The 20508-nt window shown below is 39.0% G+C and overlaps 2 protein-coding genes across 2 annotated transcripts in view; both read right to left on the bottom strand.

Moving 5' to 3' along the window:
* LOC106139459 (tRNA (32-2'-O)-methyltransferase regulator THADA) overlaps positions 1–14513 on the bottom strand; it is a 32280-nt gene extending 17767 nt beyond the window's left edge. Inside the window, exons 1-13 of the mRNA XM_060948376.1 lie at positions 14317–14513; positions 14009–14186; positions 13464–13697; positions 12620–12872; positions 12120–12292; positions 10836–11035; positions 10053–10237; positions 8890–9077; positions 7354–7531; positions 6549–6701; positions 5803–6008; positions 1651–1765; positions 649–794 (exon numbers count right to left, since the gene is read on the bottom strand). Of these exons, the coding sequence (XP_060804359.1) occupies positions 649–794; positions 1651–1765; positions 5803–6008; positions 6549–6701; positions 7354–7531; positions 8890–9077; positions 10053–10237; positions 10836–11035; positions 12120–12292; positions 12620–12872; positions 13464–13697; positions 14009–14186; positions 14317–14422 (2315 nt within the window). The 5' untranslated portion in view covers positions 14423–14513. The remainder of the gene's footprint in view (positions 1–648; positions 795–1650; positions 1766–5802; positions 6009–6548; positions 6702–7353; positions 7532–8889; positions 9078–10052; positions 10238–10835; positions 11036–12119; positions 12293–12619; positions 12873–13463; positions 13698–14008; positions 14187–14316) is intronic.
* A 1006-nt stretch (positions 14514–15519) lies between these two features.
* Positions 15520–20493, bottom strand: LOC106139612 (uncharacterized). The gene is made up of 2 exons (XM_013341094.2): positions 18755–20493; positions 15520–15811 (listed from the first exon to the last, which is right to left on the bottom strand). Exons 1-2 carry the CDS (start codon positions 20355–20357, stop codon positions 15621–15623), a joined length of 1794 nt encoding a protein of 597 aa, XP_013196548.2. The 5' UTR covers positions 20358–20493; the 3' UTR covers positions 15520–15620.
* Between the last annotated feature and the right edge of the window lie 15 nt (positions 20494–20508).

Here is a 20508-nt window from a genome sequence, read left to right as displayed (position 1 = left end):
GCACTGCAGCGTTTTCTTAAATAACGTCAACTTCACAACTATCCAAACTTAGAATAGTAATGTGGACGAGAGGATACATTGTCATAATTAATTAGTTTTCTATACTAATATTATAAAGCTGAAGAGTTTGTTTGAACGCGCTAATCTCAGGAACTACTGGTTCGAATTGAAAAAATCTTTTAGCGTTAAATAGACCATTTATCGAGGAATGTTTTAGGCTATATAACATCACGCTGCATCTATGACGACCAAAAAATAATGGAAAGCGTGAAATTATTCATCCTTGAGGGCTTCAATGATGCCCAAAATAACTTTTCCACGCGGACGAAGTCGCGGGCACAGCTAGTACGAAATAAATTAAATTAAATACTTACTTGTGCTGTGTGATTCCCGGTACCAATATAAAAAAAAGAATAGGACCACTCCATCTCGTTCCCATGGATGTCGTAAAAGGCGACTAAGGGATAGGCTTACAAACTTGGGATTCTTCTTTTAGGCGATGGGCCAGCAACCTGTCACTATTTGAATCTCAATTCTATCTTAAAGCCAAATAGCTGAACGTGGCCTATCGGTCTTTTCAAGACTGTTGTCTCTGTTTAGCCCGCAAGGGATATAGACGTGACTGTATGTATGTATGTTAATACTCACCATTGTCTCCCGTTTAGGATATTATCAGGTAATGTTGTTCTCAACAGCTCCAGCTTGTACGCGGCGGACATGCAGTCTGTTGGCTTCATAGACGACGCCTCCTTCAAGATATCTTCAACGTTCAGGCTGACAGAATAATTTCCGTTCTGAAAAATAATGTCTCCGTAATGTAGGCAAGGATCGATTCCATTATAAAGCCACTAGCGACCCGCCCCGGCTTCGCACGGGTGCAAAATTATAAATGTTATTATACATAAAAACCTTCCTCTTGAATCACTCTACCTGTTACAAAAAACCGCATCAAAATCCGTTGCGTAATTTTAATGATTTAAGCATACAGACAAACAGACTAAAATAGCGACTTTGTTTTATACTATGTAGTGATACCTACAGCTGAACGTGGCATGTCGGTCTTTTCAAGGCAACAACAAGCATACATACATATGATCGTCTTCTTCTGTTAGTCTTGAAAAGACTGATAGGCCACGTTCAGCTATTTGGCTTAATGATAGAATTGAGATTCCAATAGTGACAGGTTGCTAGCCCATCGCCTAAAAAAGAATCCCAAGTTTTGTAAGCCTATCCCTATAGCCTATTGAATACAGAAATCAACGTAAAAACAATTGGTGTAAAAAATTATAATTAATTATATTGGTGCATTAATTTTTCATTTAATAATATTTTTTTGTTGGTGCTAATTTCGTCGTTTTTGTCTGGCGTTAAATACACGCGGGCGAAGCTACGGGCAAGAGCTAGTTGTTAAATAAATATTGATACAAATAAAAAGAAGAATAGGACCACTCCAACTCATTCCCATGGATGACGTAAAATGCGACTACGGGATAGGCTTGATAACTTGGAAGTCTTCTTTAATGATGAATTCCATCATTAAGCCAAATAGCTAAACGTGGCCATTCAGTCTTTCCAAGACTGTTGGCTCTGTCTACCCCGCAAGGGATATAGACGTGACCATGTGTGTGTGTGTGTGTGTGTATAAATCACCTGCAACAATTGGATCGGGCATCGCCGCAATATATCCAGTGCCAAGGCCTTGTTGACCTCGTAACTGTCTTCCAAATGAAGCAGTAACCTTTCCACGTACTGAGAACACCAACGCCTGTGAAGAATTTTTGTGATGATTTAATTATATAAGAGATTAAGTAAAAAAAAAATAACCAGAGAGTCGGTGAAGAAATGTATGATGAATTTCGTACATACTTATACTCTATTAGTTTTATATACCTTAAATTTATTTTTATTATTTAGGATATTTTATTTATTTATTATTACACTCTATGGCTGATGTATTCGGTAACAGTTCTGGAGATGATTATTTTTCTCTTTCCTCTTCCTCGGACAGCCTCCTCAGTGCTGACGATTTTGAGCGATCTTTAGGCGATAATTTGAACGCTACTTTTTCTTCTTTCTCCAAGAACTTTAATGTTGTACACATAAATGCACAAAGCGTACCTGAACATTACTCCGACTTATTGTCGATATTTTCTAATTCTTCCGTTCACGCAATTCTCATTTCGGAAAGCTTTCTGAAACCTTCTCTTCCTTCAACTATGTATCCCCTTCCGGGATTTAAACTATTTAGAAATGATCGAATTTACGAAACCGTCACTAATGGTGTCACTAAAATGGTAAGATGTGGTGGAGTCGCTATTTATTTACGAGGTGATATACCATGCCAAATTTTATCTCAATCTCCTTCTGCATATGAAAACCCTGAACACCTTTTTCTAGAAATTTCTCTTTCTCATACTAAAATTCTTCTTGGTGTATATTATAGCCCTTCTCTTCACATAAATTACTTTTCCTCTTTTGAGCTTCTTTTGTCGGATTATCGTAGTCGTTTCGAACACATTATTATAATGGGGGATTTTAATACTTGTCTTATTAAAAATGATTCAAGATCAAGATCTCTTCTTTCTCTTCTTCATTCTTTAAATTTACACTGCCTTCCTCTTAGCGCTACACATTTTCCACATAATGGTCCGCCATCTTTTCTTGATCTTATTATCACTTCTTCCCCGGATCTTGTGTCAGTTCATGGCCAATTTAATGCAGTGTGTTTTTCTGCTCATGACCTTCTTTATGCGTCTTTTAAGTTGCGTTCTCCTAAGCGTAGACACAAAGTTATTTTCCGTCGTGATTTCACGGCAATTAATGAACAGTTATTTTTAACTGATTTTAATAATGCGGACTGGAGCACTGTTTTAATGGCTCCAGACGTAGATTCAAAGGTCTCTAAATTCAACGAAATATTATTATCACTTTTCGATAAACATGCTCCTCTTCATCCTGTTCGCATTAAACATAACCCTGCTCCTTGGCTCACACCCGAAATCAGGAAGTGCATGGCCAGAAGAGATAAAGCTAAACTAAAATTACGTCAGTGCCCATCTGCTGAGAACCATTCTACTTATGTTTTTCTTCGCAACGTTTGCAATAAAAAATGTAGGGATGCTAAGCGCAAATATATTCATACTAATGTGGAAAACTGTCCCCCTGGTAAATTGTGGAAGTTTTTGAAGGGTTTGGGTTTTGGTAAGCAGGGGCCTGAGGAGAGTTTTGATATGGACGTAAATGAATTAAATAGGCACTTTTGTTCTTCTTCTAAGAATTGTTCGTCATTTACGAAACAGGCAACGCTTGCTAGTCTGGCTGTTCAACCTTCTTGTGATTTCCCCTCTTTCTGTATAAGTGAGATTACCACTGACGATGCAATAAAATTAATTAAGTCCATTAATTCAAGGGCAGTAGGTGATGACGCTATATCCCTTGATATGATTAAACCGATAGCGGAATTGATTGCCCCTTATATTGTAAACATCTTAAACTGTTCCATATCGTCGGGCATCTTTCCCACTAATTGGAAACTCGCTCACATAATTCCTCTTCCTAAAAGAAATTCGCCTTCATGTCCTTCTCATTTGCGTCCTATTTCAATTCTGTCTGTGCTGTCAAAAATCTTAGAATATCATGTCCATCAACAATTAAGTGCACACTTATCACGCTATAATATTTTAAGTTCTTTTCAATCAGGTTTTAAATGTGGCCATAGTACTACGACAGCTCTTGTAAAAATTACGGATGACATCCGTTTTAATATTGAAAATAAAAAGCTTACCGTACTTGTTCTTCTTGATTTCACAAGTGCTTTTAATACTGTCGATTTCGATATTTTGGTTGAAATTTTACGTACTTTAAAATTTTCCTCAAATGCCCTCTGTTGGTTTTCATCTTACCTTACTGGTCGTAAACAACGTATAAAATTGAATGATTGCTTCTCAGATTGGTGTGATCTAGTAGCTGGTGTTCCGCAGGGTGGCATTCTTTCTCCGGTTCTGTTCTCAATATTCGTTGATGGTATTACTGCGTCTCTTTCCTCTAATTTTCATCTTTATGCCGATGACTTACAGATCTATGCGTCTGCTAGTTTGGATGATATTAATGATGCTTTTAGTACCATTAATTCGGATTTGGAGAGGATTGCAGATTGGTCAAGCCGTTTTGGTCTTTTAGTTAATGCTGCCAAGTCACAGGCCATTGTTATTGGTAGTCCGCATTATATTTCGAAATTGGAAAATGCGATGGTTCCTAGCTTAGTTCTGAACAACAATATTATTCCTTTATCTCCCAAAGTGACTAATCTGGGTATCATCATTGACCAGACTCTCTCGTGGATTCCCTATGTCAATGAAATCAGCCGTAAGATGTATGTGTCGTTACATTCACTTCGCCGAATGCAAAAATTTTTACCCGTCGTCACTAAAACTGTGCTTGTTCAGTCGCTTCTCTTTCCTCTTCTAGATTATTCCGATGTTGCTTGTTTGAACATTACTGAGGAATTGCTTGATAAGTTAGAGCGTTTACAAAACCAGGGCATTCGCTTTGTTTTCGGTCTTCGCAAGTTCGATCATGTTTCTGAGTTTCGTCGCCAATTGAATTGGCTCCCAATTCGCCTTAGACGTAATGTTCACACACTATCTCTCTTGTTTAATGTCCTTTTTAATCCTACTTTCCCCCACTATCTTCATGATAATTTCTCGTTCCGTGAGACGGATAGTCGTTTGCGGTCTCATAACGATCCCAAATTACTTATTCCTCCTTATTCCTCTCGAACCTATGGTTTATCTTTTAGTGTACGTTCTGCTCAGCTTTGGAATGATCTTCCCCAAGATACGAGATCAGCCCTTAACCTTAGTTCTTTTAAAACACTAATCAAAAGACTGTATTCTGATGCATCTAACATTTGAGTGTACTTATATTTATGTAAGTTTATATATATTTTATTTATGTATGTTTATCATTAATTAGTTTGTAATTAATTGATTGTTGTAACGCATCTTCAATGCTTTTAATCTGCGCTGCCTCTTTGACTATGGATTTTCCTTTTTATTTTGGTTGACTGGAAGAAATCCCGATTGGGATAAGTCCGCCATTGTACATATTCTTTTATATTCAATAACTGTTCTGATTTTGTTATATTTATTTTTATGTGCAATAAAGAGTTTACAAACAAACAAAACATACTACATATAGTCACGTCTATATCCCTTGCGGGGTAGACAGGACCAACAGTTTTGAAAAGACTGATAGGCCACGTTCAGCTTTTTGGCACGATGATAGAATTGAGATTCAAATAGTGACAGGTTGCTAGCCCATCGCCTAAAAAAATAATCCCAAGTTCATAAGCCACGTTATATTGGTGCCGGGAACCACACGGCAAAAAAAAAATTACTATACTTTTCATATAATTTGAATTCTATCATTAAGCCTAACAGCTGAACGTGGCCTAACAGTCTTTCAAGACTGCCGACTCTGTCCAGCCCGCAGGGGATTTAAACGTGATAATAAGAATAAAGTGCCGTGTGGTTCCCGGCACCATTACATAAAAGAATAGGACCACTCCATCTCTTTCCCATGGATGTCGTAAAAGGCGACTAAGGGATAGGCTTTTAAACTTGGGATTCCTCTTTTAGGCGATGGGCTAGCAACCTGTCACTATTTGAATCTCAATTCCATCATTAAGCCAAATAGCTGAACGTGGCCATTCAGTCTTTTCAAGACTGTTGGCTCTGTCTACCCCGCAAGGGATATAGACGTGACCATATGTATGTATGTACGTAATAAGAATAATTTTACCTTTCATATCCCGCCAGATCCATATATTCGGTCCATTTCAAAATTTGCAAGGACAGTGATCTCCTGCTATAGTTCGCACCGACCAGCAAGTTACTATAGCACAGTTCGCGTAATTCTTCTACGAAATTCTTGTAGTACTCTGTTCTGTGGCATTCTTCTTTGTGCTTCTTTATAACTCTGTAGCTGTCTTCTAGGCGTTTCATGAACTGTAATTGATAACATTATTTGATTGATATGAAAAATATAGATGTTTATATTTTCATTTGAAATCAGCAAATTCTTTAAGAATTAACATTTTCCATTTAGACATTTATTATTGAAATAACTCATTCATTCATATAATCACGTCTATATCTTTTGCGGGGTAAATAGAGCCTTGAAAGAAGAAGAAGAAAGAAGAAGTCTTGAAAGGCTAAAAGGCCACGTTCAGCTGTTTGGCTTAATAGTACAATTGAGATTTTACAGAAAGGGTACAATTTTATATGAAGAGGCAGTTTATTTCAAAACGATTGCCCTACTAATATTATAAATGCGAAAGTTTGTGAGTATGCCAGGATGTCAGTATGGATGTTTGTTACTATTTCACGCAAAAACTACTGAACCGATTACGAAGAAATTTAGTATGTAGGTAGCTGAAGAACCAGAATAACATATAGGCTACTTTTTATCCCGGAGTTCCCGCGGGATTGATAGGGTTTCCAGGCGGACGAAGTCGCGGGCGGCCTCTAGTTGAAAACAGAATGCACCTTCCGCAGCGGCGCCTGCAGCCGCTGGCGGTGCGCGGGCGCAGCGCGAGCTTCATGCCGCAGCTGCAGCAGCACTAACCACAATTCCTCCCGCTCCAGCCACTCGGTTGATTTCGGGGACTCCGCTATGAGAGACAGGGCCAGGATTCGGGTCTGAAACAAGCATTTGTACACACATGCATATGCATAGTCACGGCTATAACCCTTGCGGAATAGAGGACTAACAAAAGACTGAGATAGGCCACCTTCCCATTTCATTCATATTTTTTTAATGTAGACAATGTGCATTCGTCCACGATTTAGATTTAAGAGATCTATATTTGTAAATTGACGTCCGATGAAAATGCTGCAGTGTAGTTTGTTCCGCCGCTTCTTCTACACATGCGCTTTGGAAGCGGTAGTAGTTATAATTAGATTTAAGTTATGTGACGTCAATAAGTGATACCTTGTATCCAATTTTGAAAATAAATCTATTCTATTCTATTCTTCAGCTGTTTGGCTTAGTGAATGATAGTTTTGATTAATGATAGCATTTATACATTACTTATAATCACGTTATGTCCCTTGCGTGTGGTTCCCGGCACCAATACAAAAAAGAATAGGACCACTCCATCTCTTTCCTCAGGATGTCGTAAAAGACGACTAAGGGATAGGCTTACAAACTTGGAATTCCTTTTTAGGCGATGGGCTAACAACCTGTCACTATTTGAATCTCAATTCTATCATTAAGCCAAATAGCCGAACGTGGCCATTCAGTCTTTTCAAGACTGTTAAATGGGATATAAATACGTAAACAACAACTCACTTGATCATTGACATCGGTGTGCGCTCGTGTCAACACATCATAATGTAGAAGTCCGCGTTTCGTTCCCGTGCGAGACTCCAGCGCGACCCGCGACTTCTTCACCGCCAGCAGTAATGTCAGCACGCATTGTAACTCCGACGATGATGCGTTGGGTGTACACCCTTGGATGTGCGGTAGGCTGTTGTCGATAGATATATCTTATACATACATACATACATATGGTCACGTCTATATCCTTTGTGGGGTAGACAGAGCCAACGGTCTTGAAAAGACTGATAGGCCACGCTCAGCTATTTGGCTGAATGATAGATTGAGATTCAAATAGTGACAGGTTGCTAGCCCATCGCCTATAAAAGAATCCCAAGTTTGTAAGCCTATCATATAAGAAGAAGAAGAAGAAGAAGAAGAAGAAGAAGAAGAAGAAGAAGAAGAAGAAGAAGAAGAAGAAAATGCTGCAGTGCAGTTTGTTACCGCTTCTTCTGCACTGACGCCTTGGAAGCGGCAGTAAACTTAGTTTTTAAGTAATTTATTTGACGTCAACCAAGTTGTTAAACCATACGACAATTATTAAGCGATATAATAATATCCTATAATAATGAATAAAAAATTTTGAATTTTGAATTTTTGAATTTTATCCCTTAGTCGCCATTTACGACATCCATGGGAAAAATAAATCTTATATATATACTAGCTTTTGCCCGCGGCTTCGCCCGCGCAGATGTATAAATTTCATGTGTCCAACAATAAAAATGCAGAAGTTTCATACAAACTTGCAACCCCTATTTCACCCCCTTAGGAATAGAATTTCCAAAAATCCTTTCTTAGCGGATCCCTTCTAATTAAAATCTACCTTCCTGCCAAATTTCATCTTTATTGGCTCAGTAGATTTCGAGATTTCGTGATTCCTAAGTGAGTGTTTTTCGCTTTTATATATATAGATAAAATTCACGTGTCACAATTTTCGTCTTCGTTCTCCTCAGAAACGGCTTGATCGATTCTCATTAAATTTTGTGAGCATTTATATTTTTCATACCCCTTAGTGATAAGGGTTGTCCACCCTTAACATTTATTTTTTAACTAGAAATAACTTTAAAAATTATTTATATGGCAAAACAACGTTTGCAAGACAGTAAGTCTTATATATAAAATTCTCGTGTCACAATGTTCGTTCCCGTACTCCTCCGAAACGGCTTGACCGATTCTAATGAAAGTGAGCATATTGAGTAGGTCTGAGAATTGACCAACATCTATTTTTCATACCCCTTAGTTACTTAAAAATTATTTATATGGCAAAACAGCGTTTGCTGGGACGGCTAGTAATATGAAAAAACGTGACGTATGGTTCCCGGCTCCTTAAACTCGTGCGGTAGTAACTATTTCAGCCACCATCACATAGATGGCGCTGTAAATAAATTTTGCGCTAATCTACCGCGAAATACTCGATTAATGCGTACGGCAAACATAATAACTAGTTCAGCCACCATCTCATAGATGGCGCTGTACATAAATATAGAAATTATTATCGTACACACTCACATATGCTGCAACAATCCGTCCACAGCTACAGCTCGCGACAACAAGTTGTGCAACAAGTTGAGCACGGTGCAGTCGGCCTCGCCGCCGCTCACGCGCTGCAGTATCGGCAGGATCCAGGACTTGTAAATAGTTTCAGGGTCGGTTTCTTTTATGTGCTGTTGCATTATAGTTTCGAGGGCCAGTGTCGCCTGTAAATAAAAGTTAAAAATTTAGATTTTCTAATGACAAGGTCCGAATTCGAGATTACATGTGCTTTCATTAAAATTAATTGCTATACATAGCAAAACTTGTAAATTTTGGCTATTGAATGTGTAACCATGATCAAAGCTGGATTAAGATAGATAGAATACCCTTTATTGCTCATAGAATTACACATACATACATAATATGGTCACGTCGATATCCCTTGTGGGGTTGACAGAGCCAACAGTCTTGAAAAGACTGAATAGCCACGTTCAGCTATTTGGCTTAATGATAGAATTGAGATTCAAATAGTGACAGGTTGCTAGCCCATCGCCTTAAAAAGAATCCTAAGTTTGTAAGCCTATCCCTTAGTCGCCTTCATCATCCATGGGAAAGAGATGGAGTGGTTCTATTCTTTTTTGTATTGGTGCCGGGAACCACACGGCACTCATCGAATTATAACAACAAATTTCTCCTAAAGTTATGTACAAAAGGCTGCTTTGTCGCATTCTGCAATCTCTTCCAGGCAACCAAAAATTTAAGCAAATTGAACAGAATAGATTTTTTTTTAAATTGGATACAAGGTATCACTTATTGACGTCACATCACTTAAATCTAATTATAACTACTACTAAGTCACTGTATAAACCTCTGTGAATAAAATAACTGAAGATCAAAAAAGAGAACTTTTGTTTATTATTTGACTTGCCCACACCAGCGACTTATTTCTATAGAATATGACTGAAAAAAATTGCTGGAGAATAATGATGCTACTCTTATGGTGAGGGAGAACATCGTGGGGAAACCTGCACATTCGCGCAACTGGATGTGTAACCGTGTTATACACATTGCGGATGTCAGATGATAGAAGCTTCTAGTAAAACCCTGATTCACCAAATCCAGTATCCAAGGTCAAAGGCATAGAGAGGTGAGGATGCATCCGGGATTAAAGCCAGGAGGAAGAATAATGATATACTTACGCTAGCTTGAACGGCTTGATGTCCCAAAGCCGCTATGAGCTGGTCTGCCACCCCGAGAAACCGGCGGGTTAGTTCCTCAGCGCCCAAGGATTGAACCAAAAGAGTGAGGGCCACGTAGTAGCTTTTCTGGCGTTTGTCCAGGGACGACACTGCTGCCAACAAGTTGTTAAGTGGTTCTGGATTTCCTGAAACAGTTACATCATAGAGGTTTCTCGCTGTTTCTCGGCGTGAATGACCGAGATACAAGGTGAGTTGCACCGACAGCAGAAATAATGTTTGTTACGAGTAGGTTTGTGACTGTTTACTCATTATGGACGTTGATATCATATATATAAAGCACATATTAAGAAAGATAGCTTTGTGGAAGAATTCGAGATTCAGATATAGGGACAGGCTGTTAGCTCACCGTTTATGAGTATCCCAAGTTCATTAAGCTTCTCTCCAGATTGACCATTTGGCCATTATGTGTGACAGAAAAAGCGAAGAAACATAATAATAATAATGTTCTTGATCAGAACTTCCTCTTCAACAAAATTTATAAGGAGAACTTTGGAGCTACATAACATACATACATAAAATCACGCCTCTTTCCCGGAGGGGTAGGCAGAGACTACCTCTTTCCACTTGCCACGATCTCTGCACACTTCCTTCGCTTCATCCACATTCATAACCCTCCTCATGCAAGCTCGGTTTCGGGTACTTTTGACCTGACCTTTTATTAAACTGGACCTAAGATCACTATAAGGGGTCAGTTCGGTATGGAGCTAAGATCACCACAGCTACCTTCCCTCCGGCTGTCCACGCAGTACCGCACGCCGTTCTCCAGCATGGTCCTCGCCAGGTGCCGCACGCTGTCCAGGTGGTGCTGCAGCAGCGGCCACGCCAGCCGCAGCAGCGCGCCGGCCGGCTCCCCGCGCCGCCCCTTGCTGACCGCGACCAGGGCTCGGGTCACGCCCAGGGTGAACGGGGCGTCGTGGGAGTTCCTGGGGAGATGTTAATGATGTTACATACATACATATAATCACGACTATATCCCTTGCTGGGTAGACGGAGCCAACAGTCTTGTAAAGACTGATAGGCCACGTTCAGCTATTTGGCTTTAAGATAGAGTTGAGATTCAAATAGTGACAGGTTGCTAGCCCATCGCCTAAAAAAGAATCCCAAGTTTGTAAGCCTATCCCTTAGTCGCCTTTTACGACATCCATAGGAAAGAGATAGAGTGGTCCTATTCTTTTTTGTATTGGTGCTGGGAACCACACGGTTAATGATGTTCAAACTGCTTATTTTTTCAAGCTTCCGTGCTAGTCTCGTAGCGAGGAAAAAACATGGTGTATACTGGCTGCTTCTCTTAAAACTAAACTTAAACTAAAAACTTGGAACTTCTTCCATTAGACGATGATCGTAATCGATAGCAACCCACATCCGCACTCACTGGTAGACCACAACCTGGCACTTGCAGCTCACGCACAGATTGCTGAACAAGACATCAGCCCTCCAGTCTTGGGGGGGGGGGGGGGGAGTACTGCGACTTCACTAGCGCCACACACGATCAGCAGAGGATCAATCACATGATTGACGGTCTCTGTGGCGCAGCGGTAGTACGCTTGTCTGTGACACCGGAGAACCCGGGTTCGAATCCCGGCCAGGGAAAAGAACTTTCTCTGATTGACCTGGGTCTTGGATGAAGAAGATGCTGCAGTGCAGTTTGTTATCGCTTCTTCTGCACTGACGCCTTGGAAGCGGCAGTAAACTTAGTTTTAAGTAATTTATTTGACGGCAACCAATGTTGTTAAACCATACGTTTTGACAATTATTAAGCGATATGAAGTATCCTATAATTATGAATAAAAGATTTTGAAATTTTGAAATTTTGAATTTTTGAATTTTGAATTTGAATTTTTTTGGATGTTTATCTATTATAAGTATTTATTATAAAATATAGTATCGTTTAGTTAGTATCTCGTAACACAAGTCTCGAACTTACCTCGAGGCTAACTCAATCAGTGTAATTTATATACTATTAGCCCATTGAGTCCTCATGTTTTCAAAATATCTGGTCATAGCTACCTCTCCCCGATGTCTGTCAGCCTCTCAGTGAGCACCAGGACAGCTGGTTTCCCGCACACGGTGTACTTGAGGAGACGTTCCTCCTCGATGACGGTCACCACGGCCGAGTATAGCGACAGAGCGCCCGCGGCATTGTTGAGGAGGTTGGTGAACTCTGAATGTTCTTTAAATATCTGTAAATAAATTGTACATCCATTCCTGCACGAAATAATCTGACCGAGACCACATAAATAACCTACACACCAATACTAAAACCACTAGACTCAGAGTTTGAGACTGTTGCGGATTCACACTAATACATATCATCACGCCTAAACACCACACAAGATAGACAGAGTCGACAGTCTTGAAAAGACCGAAAGACCACACTTGTCTGTACGAGTATGAATAACGGAATTAAGATATACCAGAGAATTGATTGGTCAGCATCTGTTATTATATTTGACTACTTATTCAGTGGATTACGTCTTATTTATAATAGAAGCAGAAGGAATACTTACATCAACCCAAGAGTCTGGCCCACGTTCCACAATATACAAGGTCAAAAACAAGATCCCAGACAAAGACTTAGTATCCATAGGAACATCTTCGTGAAAAATTAGCTGTTTTATAAACGACTTTGTGTCATTGTATATAAAGTCTAGTTTACCATCGTTCCCTCCTTTCTGTACTATGTGCAAGAGTAATCTTAGTGCCAGATGAGCGAGATTGAATACTTCGTTCTTCTCAGTCGGGGATAAACGTGTTTGTTCACTGAAAGTAACAGAAAATGCATTTGTTAATATAAATATATTTGTTTATAAAAAAAAAAACGAAATTTTTTAAACATAATATTATGATTTTTGAATAAAACATCTTTGTCACACGAATAAGTTCAGTCCAAATTTGATCTTCTTCTTCCGGCGTTAACTCTGTTCATAGAATCACTTCTCTGGAAAGGAACCCAGGGTCTCTATTATCAAACCTTTGTCAACTTTTTAATACAACACATCTAGACATATATTTAAATTACTAAGCTAAATGCTAAACCTAAGGTTTTACAGTTTTTCCTAAAGTGTATCACAATAATGTACTGGCAGTAGGATAATGTGTTACAAAAATCACTTGACTAGATGTGTTAACCATTATGAAGTCATGGTATACAACATTACTATCTATAATAGTATATCGAACATGACCAATATTCCTAATTATAAAAAAGAAATGAAGAAACTCCTGTTAAATTTGTAAATTGTGTAGTCTCTGTAAATAATTAGACAGCGGCAATGTGCCCAGAAGGCTGACAACATCCTTTATTTTTTTATTGAGACCGGAATATAGCAACCAAAAATAATATCAACTTACTTCAGAGCATTCATACAGCACTCCAAACATGGCACTAAATACCCAGCCAGTTCAACACAAGCTATCCTCAAAGCTGTGGCTCCGGCAGGGAAGTTCTCCAGGCAAGCGCATAATTTGGAGACCACATCCAGGTATTCCACATACGAGGTAGGTTTTTGGACACTACATGACTTTATAAGGTCGGCTAAGGCTGCAGAGAAAGGGTTTTGTAGGTGACCTGTTTTTGTGATATGCCTGGAAAAAATTAATACAAAATTATATAGATATATAGGCACAAACAGTATCATAAAAAAATAAAGGTCTAATATCGTTTTGGATGCTGTGCATAGAAAAAACAATCTCAAAAACAGCCCAATTCCTGTACCTGTAAATAAAATGAAATTTTATAATAAGATTTTCTGCAATAACAACAATCAAAATGCACATTAATCACATAATTTTAGTAGTGTTCTGGACCAAAACTGTAATACCTAATTATATTCCACGTCTTTTAAGTTTAATTTACACTTGCACGGGATCAGCTATAATTAACTACAACGTCTTACCTTGTAATAAAACATTTGACAGGATGCTTAACCTCGGCAAGTAGGAATACTATAGCCAAGAAGTCAAATAATTGTCCGTTAAGATTGTTTGCGTTTTCAAGCAGTATTTTCTTTAATATTGTTAATTGCTCATCAGTACTGGATGCATTGATAAATGACTCAAAAACTTGGTTTTCTCCTGTTCATTGAAGATAAACAAATACGGTTTTAATATTATAGAAGTAAAGGCAAAATATGTAATAAGAAAAACAAGACTTTTAATTAAATATAGGCTTAAAAATAATATTTAAAATGTAATGTTTACATACCTTGTATATTCAACGAAGAATTTCCTACGTGTACTGGAGGGAATCCAATTAGATTCTTAGATTTTTTAATACCACCACGAACTATTCTCAATGATAATCCATTCATATTGGTTCAAAATCAAATAATTTATTTAAAAATCAATAATAAATGTTATATTCTCCTAAACTAGAAACTTGTAAACACGTGTAGAGATAGGGATGTTCATATTAACTAATGTGACTTATCGATAGATAAAGTAGAATTTAGAGCCTCGATGATCTAATCACTAAGCTGCCCGGTTAAAAATGCGTGATGCGCAAAAAGGCACAGGTTCAAATCCGACCTCAGTCCAATTTACCAATGGCTATTTTCGAAGTTATGTACGTTAGTTTTAATACTAACTGATGCTCTTAGGGTAAGGTACAACATCGCGTGGAAAACTGCACATTGTAAGCAATGTGAAATGTACAATGTAAACAATTTGCTTCATCGATATCGATATTTTTGCATTGATCTTCTTCCCCAATATGTAACTTAGGTGTCAATGTCGAATAAAAATTATCATTTGACATTGACACCTAAGCATAACTAAAACAGAACTCAGGTTCATAAAGCATTTATTAATTTAAAAAAAATATATATACACTTTTTTCCACAGACATAAAAACATTACTTGAAGGATTTTTCAAAACTAACATCTTTGTTCCTATCTTTCTTGTGGCAATCTAACTCCGTCATGAAGTAATTTTTTCCAATGTCGAGAATGACCGCCCGGGGTCACTATATCGCACAAGCGCCCCGGGTCGTGGTCTTTGATTTAATTAAGCGCTCACCGAGTTAAGTAGCTCGCTATCCTCAGGCGGCAACTTGGTGGATCTCGGATTAAGCTATTTTTACGCCCTCTTAATGATTGTGAAACTAGTCCTAATGAAGGTTGTAGTTATTCTATAGCTTTTTAAATTATCTTTCATATCTCTTACCTGCGACGTTACCTAAACGTCACAACCAGAACAACACCCTGCCATCCTAATCTTCCTGCGCCAATTATTATTCCAAGTCCCAGGTTAATTCACTGAACCAATTTTGATGAAATGAGTACAAATATACCTTTCTAGAATTTAAAAAGGGACATTGCTCCTTTTTGATAATTCTTCGGAATCTTATTAAATTAATTTTCTTATTTAATTGAAGTTTAGAAGAAAAAAAGGTTTATTTTACCAAGATTTTATTTGTTTCCATAATCTCGTTGTTCTTTTTATTTACAAGTACATAATCTTACAATAAATAAATTAAATAACCTAACTTTATCACACTAGACAAAAACTTATTCAGTCTTGAAAGTTGGCTGTGGCGGATTCTCTATGCTTTCTTTGTCAGACTCCTTCGGTGCCTCTGATTGGACTGCCGGGTCAACCTTGGCTGGTTCGGGTTTGTTGGGTTCGGACTTGGCAGGTTCAACGTTTGCAGGTTCGCTCTTAGCTACTTCCCCGCTGCTACTGCTGTCGTTATTATCTCCTGTGAATAAATTAATGAATTGGTTGCGGTATGTGCGCCTTGAAAAATACAATTAGCAAATTCTGGTGGTAAATTTTACAATCGCAAAAAAAAATGTTGTCGAATTTTCTACTGGAAGAGAAATAAATGGTTAACAATTTTCTTCAAGTAAATTCTTGACCTCGTCTCACTTAAGTTATTAAAAGGGTAATTATTTGAAATTTTATGCATAGATATAAATCTGGGTCACCAAAACCGATTGCATGTAGTTATCGGTTGAATGGGCCCGCGTGCGAGCGGTATGTATGTATGCTACGCTCAAATGAACTATACAACCTGATATAGTGTACTTATCTATTACAGCATTTGAAATACGAAATCACCAATTATAACTGACAGACAGGGGACATTACTCTTTTTTTATTAGTATGGTATCCCGCACACAGAAGTAATATTTTTCATGCTACATTAATATAATTTGACAAAGTTTCGGCTGTCGGCTTGACATCAATCGCTTTGGGATTCTTTTAATGCACTAGGAACTAGTTATTAGTGCGTCTACATACAAAAAGTCACGTCTATATCCCTTACAGAGTAGACAGAGCCAACAGTCTTGAAAAACTGAGTTGTTTGAGACTGTTAGTGATAATGCTTGCTTCTAACGACATAAATTATTAAGTAAATATGTATTTCAACTAAAATAAATAATACTGAATAAAATAAATTAATAAAATCAACATAAATACAACATACACACCACAGATAAACACACATAATATTACATAGCACACATAAATAATTAGTTAAGACATCATTGACGATATAAGAAGAGTAGCGAAGCGTAAATGTTAGTAATACTTTGTATTCAGTAATGAAAAATAACTGCCATAAAATATATACACAAAATACATATAATTACTTAATTCGATATTTTTTTTCCATTTTGAATTGAAACCTAACTACCCTGTCTAGCCTTGTACAAACATTCGTACATAAAATCACATCTATATCCCTTGCGGGGTAGACAGAGCCAGAGTCCTAAAAGACTGAAAGACCACGCTCAAGTTTGGCTTAATGATAGAATTGAGATTAAAATAGTGCTAGTTGCTAGCCCATCGCGCTTAATAGAAGAATCCCATGTTTCCATGGGAAAGAGATGGAGTGGTCCTTATCTTTTTCTATTGGTGCCGGAAATCACACGGCATTGCCGTCTTGTAGCCTACACAATAAGTCAACACAAACAAATATTTCCTATTCACTAAGTAAAAGTGAGTAGGTCAGCTGTCTACAGTTAGAAATCTGGTTTAGAAGTTAGGGGAAACTTGCAACGGTTCAAAGCTTTGCACTATGGTAGGACATGAACACACAAACTATTGATGCTAAATTTGTAAGTTGAAGTTCGATTTTATCACAAACACTAGGGTGTCCACGGTCGATAGACCTTGTAAACTAAAGCAGCAATTAGTGAAAGTCAGTTTCTATAACACAGCACCAAGATTAAAAAGTTTCTGTCAAAAATGTTAACTAACAAAATCACAAGGGTACTTTAATGTTGAAGCCAAGAGTACTATTAAGTTTTTGACAAAAATGTTATTAGAAAAACACACAAATCTGAGGTACCTGAATGTTGGAGCAAACGTATTATTAAGCTTCTGACAAAAAATGTTAAGAGACAAACACACAAGCCTGACTGATACCTGGATATTTGAGCCGAGGGTATTAATGGCGCTATTCACGGCTGTCGATATGGAGGTGGTGGAGCCGTCAACAGCAGCCGCGATGGTACCTATTAGACTATTCACGAAATTGCTCCATGCGTTCACTGTTTTGGGAGAAAACGGGAATTGTCATGTCAGTTATAGTTATTAGTCAAGAGTTTAAAGTCAGAACGATGGGACTTCTGGTAAAAATCCGTGGTAAAACGAAGGGAAATCATGGGTAAACGTCGGCCATTATACTTTGACCCCCGTAACAGGCCGCGCGACGCCGTTCTTATCGCGCGAAAATCTATCGCTGTTTCGCTTTTTATTATTACGTGAAACGGGACGGCGATAGTTTTTCGCGCCATGAAAACTGCGTCGCGCTTGCTACGGGGTCTGGGATAAGTCTGTAAAGGTAAGTATAGATTATAGGGTCATCATTGCATTCTGGTGTTTGTCCTGGTTACGCCCCGGAGAGGAGCCGTTGACTATGACTACGACTTGGAATTGGGGGTATGTAAATCTAAAGTAGTCGTAATCGTGCTTTTTGCTTAATTGCCTAGGTCAGGTAGTTAGCTAAGTCGGAGAGCTAGGTACCGAATTTTACTCAGATTGGATTTTCGTTTCGCACGTGTACCTGTGGTTTTATTTAGGTAAGAAAATACCTACTCTAAATCATATACCTAACTGAAATAAATTAATTATTTGCCGCTCTATATTCAAATCTTTTTCCATTTCGTTATCAAATAAATTGAATGGGTAGGTTGATAATAAAAATAACATAAGAAGGAATAAAACTTAGGTATAAAAGAAAGGTTAGTTATTCATATAAAACATTTACTAAATAAATTAACTTATTACGAGTAAAAACATTTAATATAGGTCTGTAGGTGAACTCCTATAACAATATCAGTAAAAAAATAAAAGAAAATTACTGATTAAATTATAATTTTAACCACCAGTAATTTTCAAATCAAAAAAGTGAGATTTCAACCAACTTCAGAATAGGAGAAGTGTCTCAATTCGACCGTATTTTTATTATATTGAGTATTACCTAACGCTTTTTACCCCGCGAATTTAAGAAATCAGTCTTTCCTGTTCAGATTTGCTTACTTTTACAACTTACTTAGTAACCCCAAGAAAGTCAAAGATAATACTGTCAAGAAAGAATAAATTCTTTTTTTTATTTGTGAACGAGCAGTAATTTCACCTGTATTTTGGCTATTTAATATATTAGTATTATGTGAACGTGAAGTATATTCACCTGTATTTGGACCATGACCCCCGTGACCTCCGTGACCATATCCATATTTGTCGTACAGGAAAAGTCCCTTTTCGTTGTCCGGTTGCTCTCCCTCTAAAGTGTCTCTTGGCTTCTCTGGGTTGCCAATAGACTGGATCTTCTGAACAGCTCCGGAGATACCCTTCATTATAGGGTTGTTTTGGATGATCTTCTTGATGGGGCCTTCCTGTGGCGCATTCTCTTCTGAACTAGGTTTAGGTTCACTTGGAACAGCGTTGCTGCCTTCTTGTGATGAAGGCTGTGGGTCAGCGGATTGGGCAGGCTGCGAGTCAGCTTGGCTCTCAGGCTGCGCTGGAGCCTGGGTGACTGGCTGCTGCCCTCCCGCTCCTTGAATAAAGTTACCAACAGCTTGAACTATAGGATTGTTCTGAATAGCTTGGGCGATAGGTCCGGCCCCGCCCGCTTGAGTGCTGTTCTGACTGGCTTGGTTCTGTCCAGGACTCAAAATATTCTGCAGCGAGCTCTGGATGCCTTGCCAGATAGGCCAGCCTGGCCTTGCAGTTGTGGAGCCTGATTCGTCGGACTGAGAATCGGCTGGAGTAGTTGATTGGGCAAAAATGTTCTGAATGCCACTGCCGATGCCCGAGATGAAGCTCCCTGGACCAGCAAATGTATTGTTGCTTCCGTTACCTGATCCATTGGCAGTTAATGAATTCTGAATGGTCGAGGTGACGTTAGCGAAACCCTGGGAAATCGTGGTCTGTAGGGCTTGTAGGTACTGGAGGAAAAAATTGTTGTTGGAAGATGAGCCACCGCTCGCTGACCCCCCAGTTGTAGTAGATCCGCTTCCACTACCTTCGGTTGCTTGTCTCAGGGACGGCGCGAACAGAGCATAAGCCCTCACTCCGTCAGCCATTTTTTCAACTGTTCTCTGGAAAGTATCCTCCAGGGTCCTGAGGGTGGAGTCGATATTTTCAAACGCTTTCTTCTCTGATGGATTAGCAGGGTTGCTAGCCTGCGGCAAGAATGACTGGACAGTCTGGTTCAGCTTAGAAAGCTGTTCCTTGAAGTTATCTTGAAGTGACTGCAAGCTTTGCTGAATATTAGTTACTTGCTCATTATTCGCGATCCAATCCTGGATTCCTTGGGAGACGCCTTGCAGCCCCTGCTGCACATTATTCTGTGCATCTACAACCGTTTGTTTCATATTGTTTCCGGGTTCCTCAAAATGTTCCGGATTCTGAGTTTCATGTTCTTGACGTTGCGGCGCGCCTGGGTTCTTGAGGTCTATTTCGACCCTTTTGATATCAGCGCCATCATCTAGTTCGATATCATCAAGCTTCTCATCGTTCACCTTGTCTTTTTCTATGACGACAGTGACGGGAATGCCAGGGATTTTGGCGTGTTTGATACTGTTCTGAACTTCATTGACGGCGATTTCCTGTTCAGTTAGTTCTTGATTGGGGTGGGGGTTGTTATCTATTGGGAGGACTTCCTTCTTGGCGGCTTCTTGTGCGACGGCAGCGAGTTTTTTCTGGAGGTCGGACACGTCTAGTTTGGGGACGGCCGCGGCCCGCGCGTGCAGGGCGCAGGTCGCGAGTGTGAGGAACGCGTACAGTCTCATGGTCTGCGGGAGGTGGACTGCGGGCAGCGGGTGGGGACTCTCATTTATACGAAGCGGGTAACGGTGCCGGCGCCTGCGCAGTATGCCGGTTGAGGTAAATTAAATGTTGTTACAGATGCGGCACTGTGTGCAATCTACCATATCAAAAGAG

This window comes from Amyelois transitella, chromosome 15 (genome assembly GCF_032362555.1).
Source record: "Amyelois transitella isolate CPQ chromosome 15, ilAmyTran1.1, whole genome shotgun sequence".
NCBI classification, from domain to species: Eukaryota; Metazoa; Arthropoda; class Insecta; order Lepidoptera; family Pyralidae; genus Amyelois; species Amyelois transitella.
Note: the sequence above shows the minus strand (reverse complement) of the source record. Positions and strands in the feature narration are given on the sequence as shown.

Excerpts from the sequence above, each read along its gene's own strand:
- LOC106139612 (XM_013341094.2), bottom strand. The coding sequence starts at position 20,357 with ATGAGACTGTACGCGTTCCTCACACTCGCGACCTGCGCCCTGCACGCG. Across the intron at positions 15,812-18,754 it reads GGGTCATGGTCCAAATACAG|GAGATAATAACGACAGCAGT; the intron begins GTGAATATACTT and ends ATTTATTCACAG.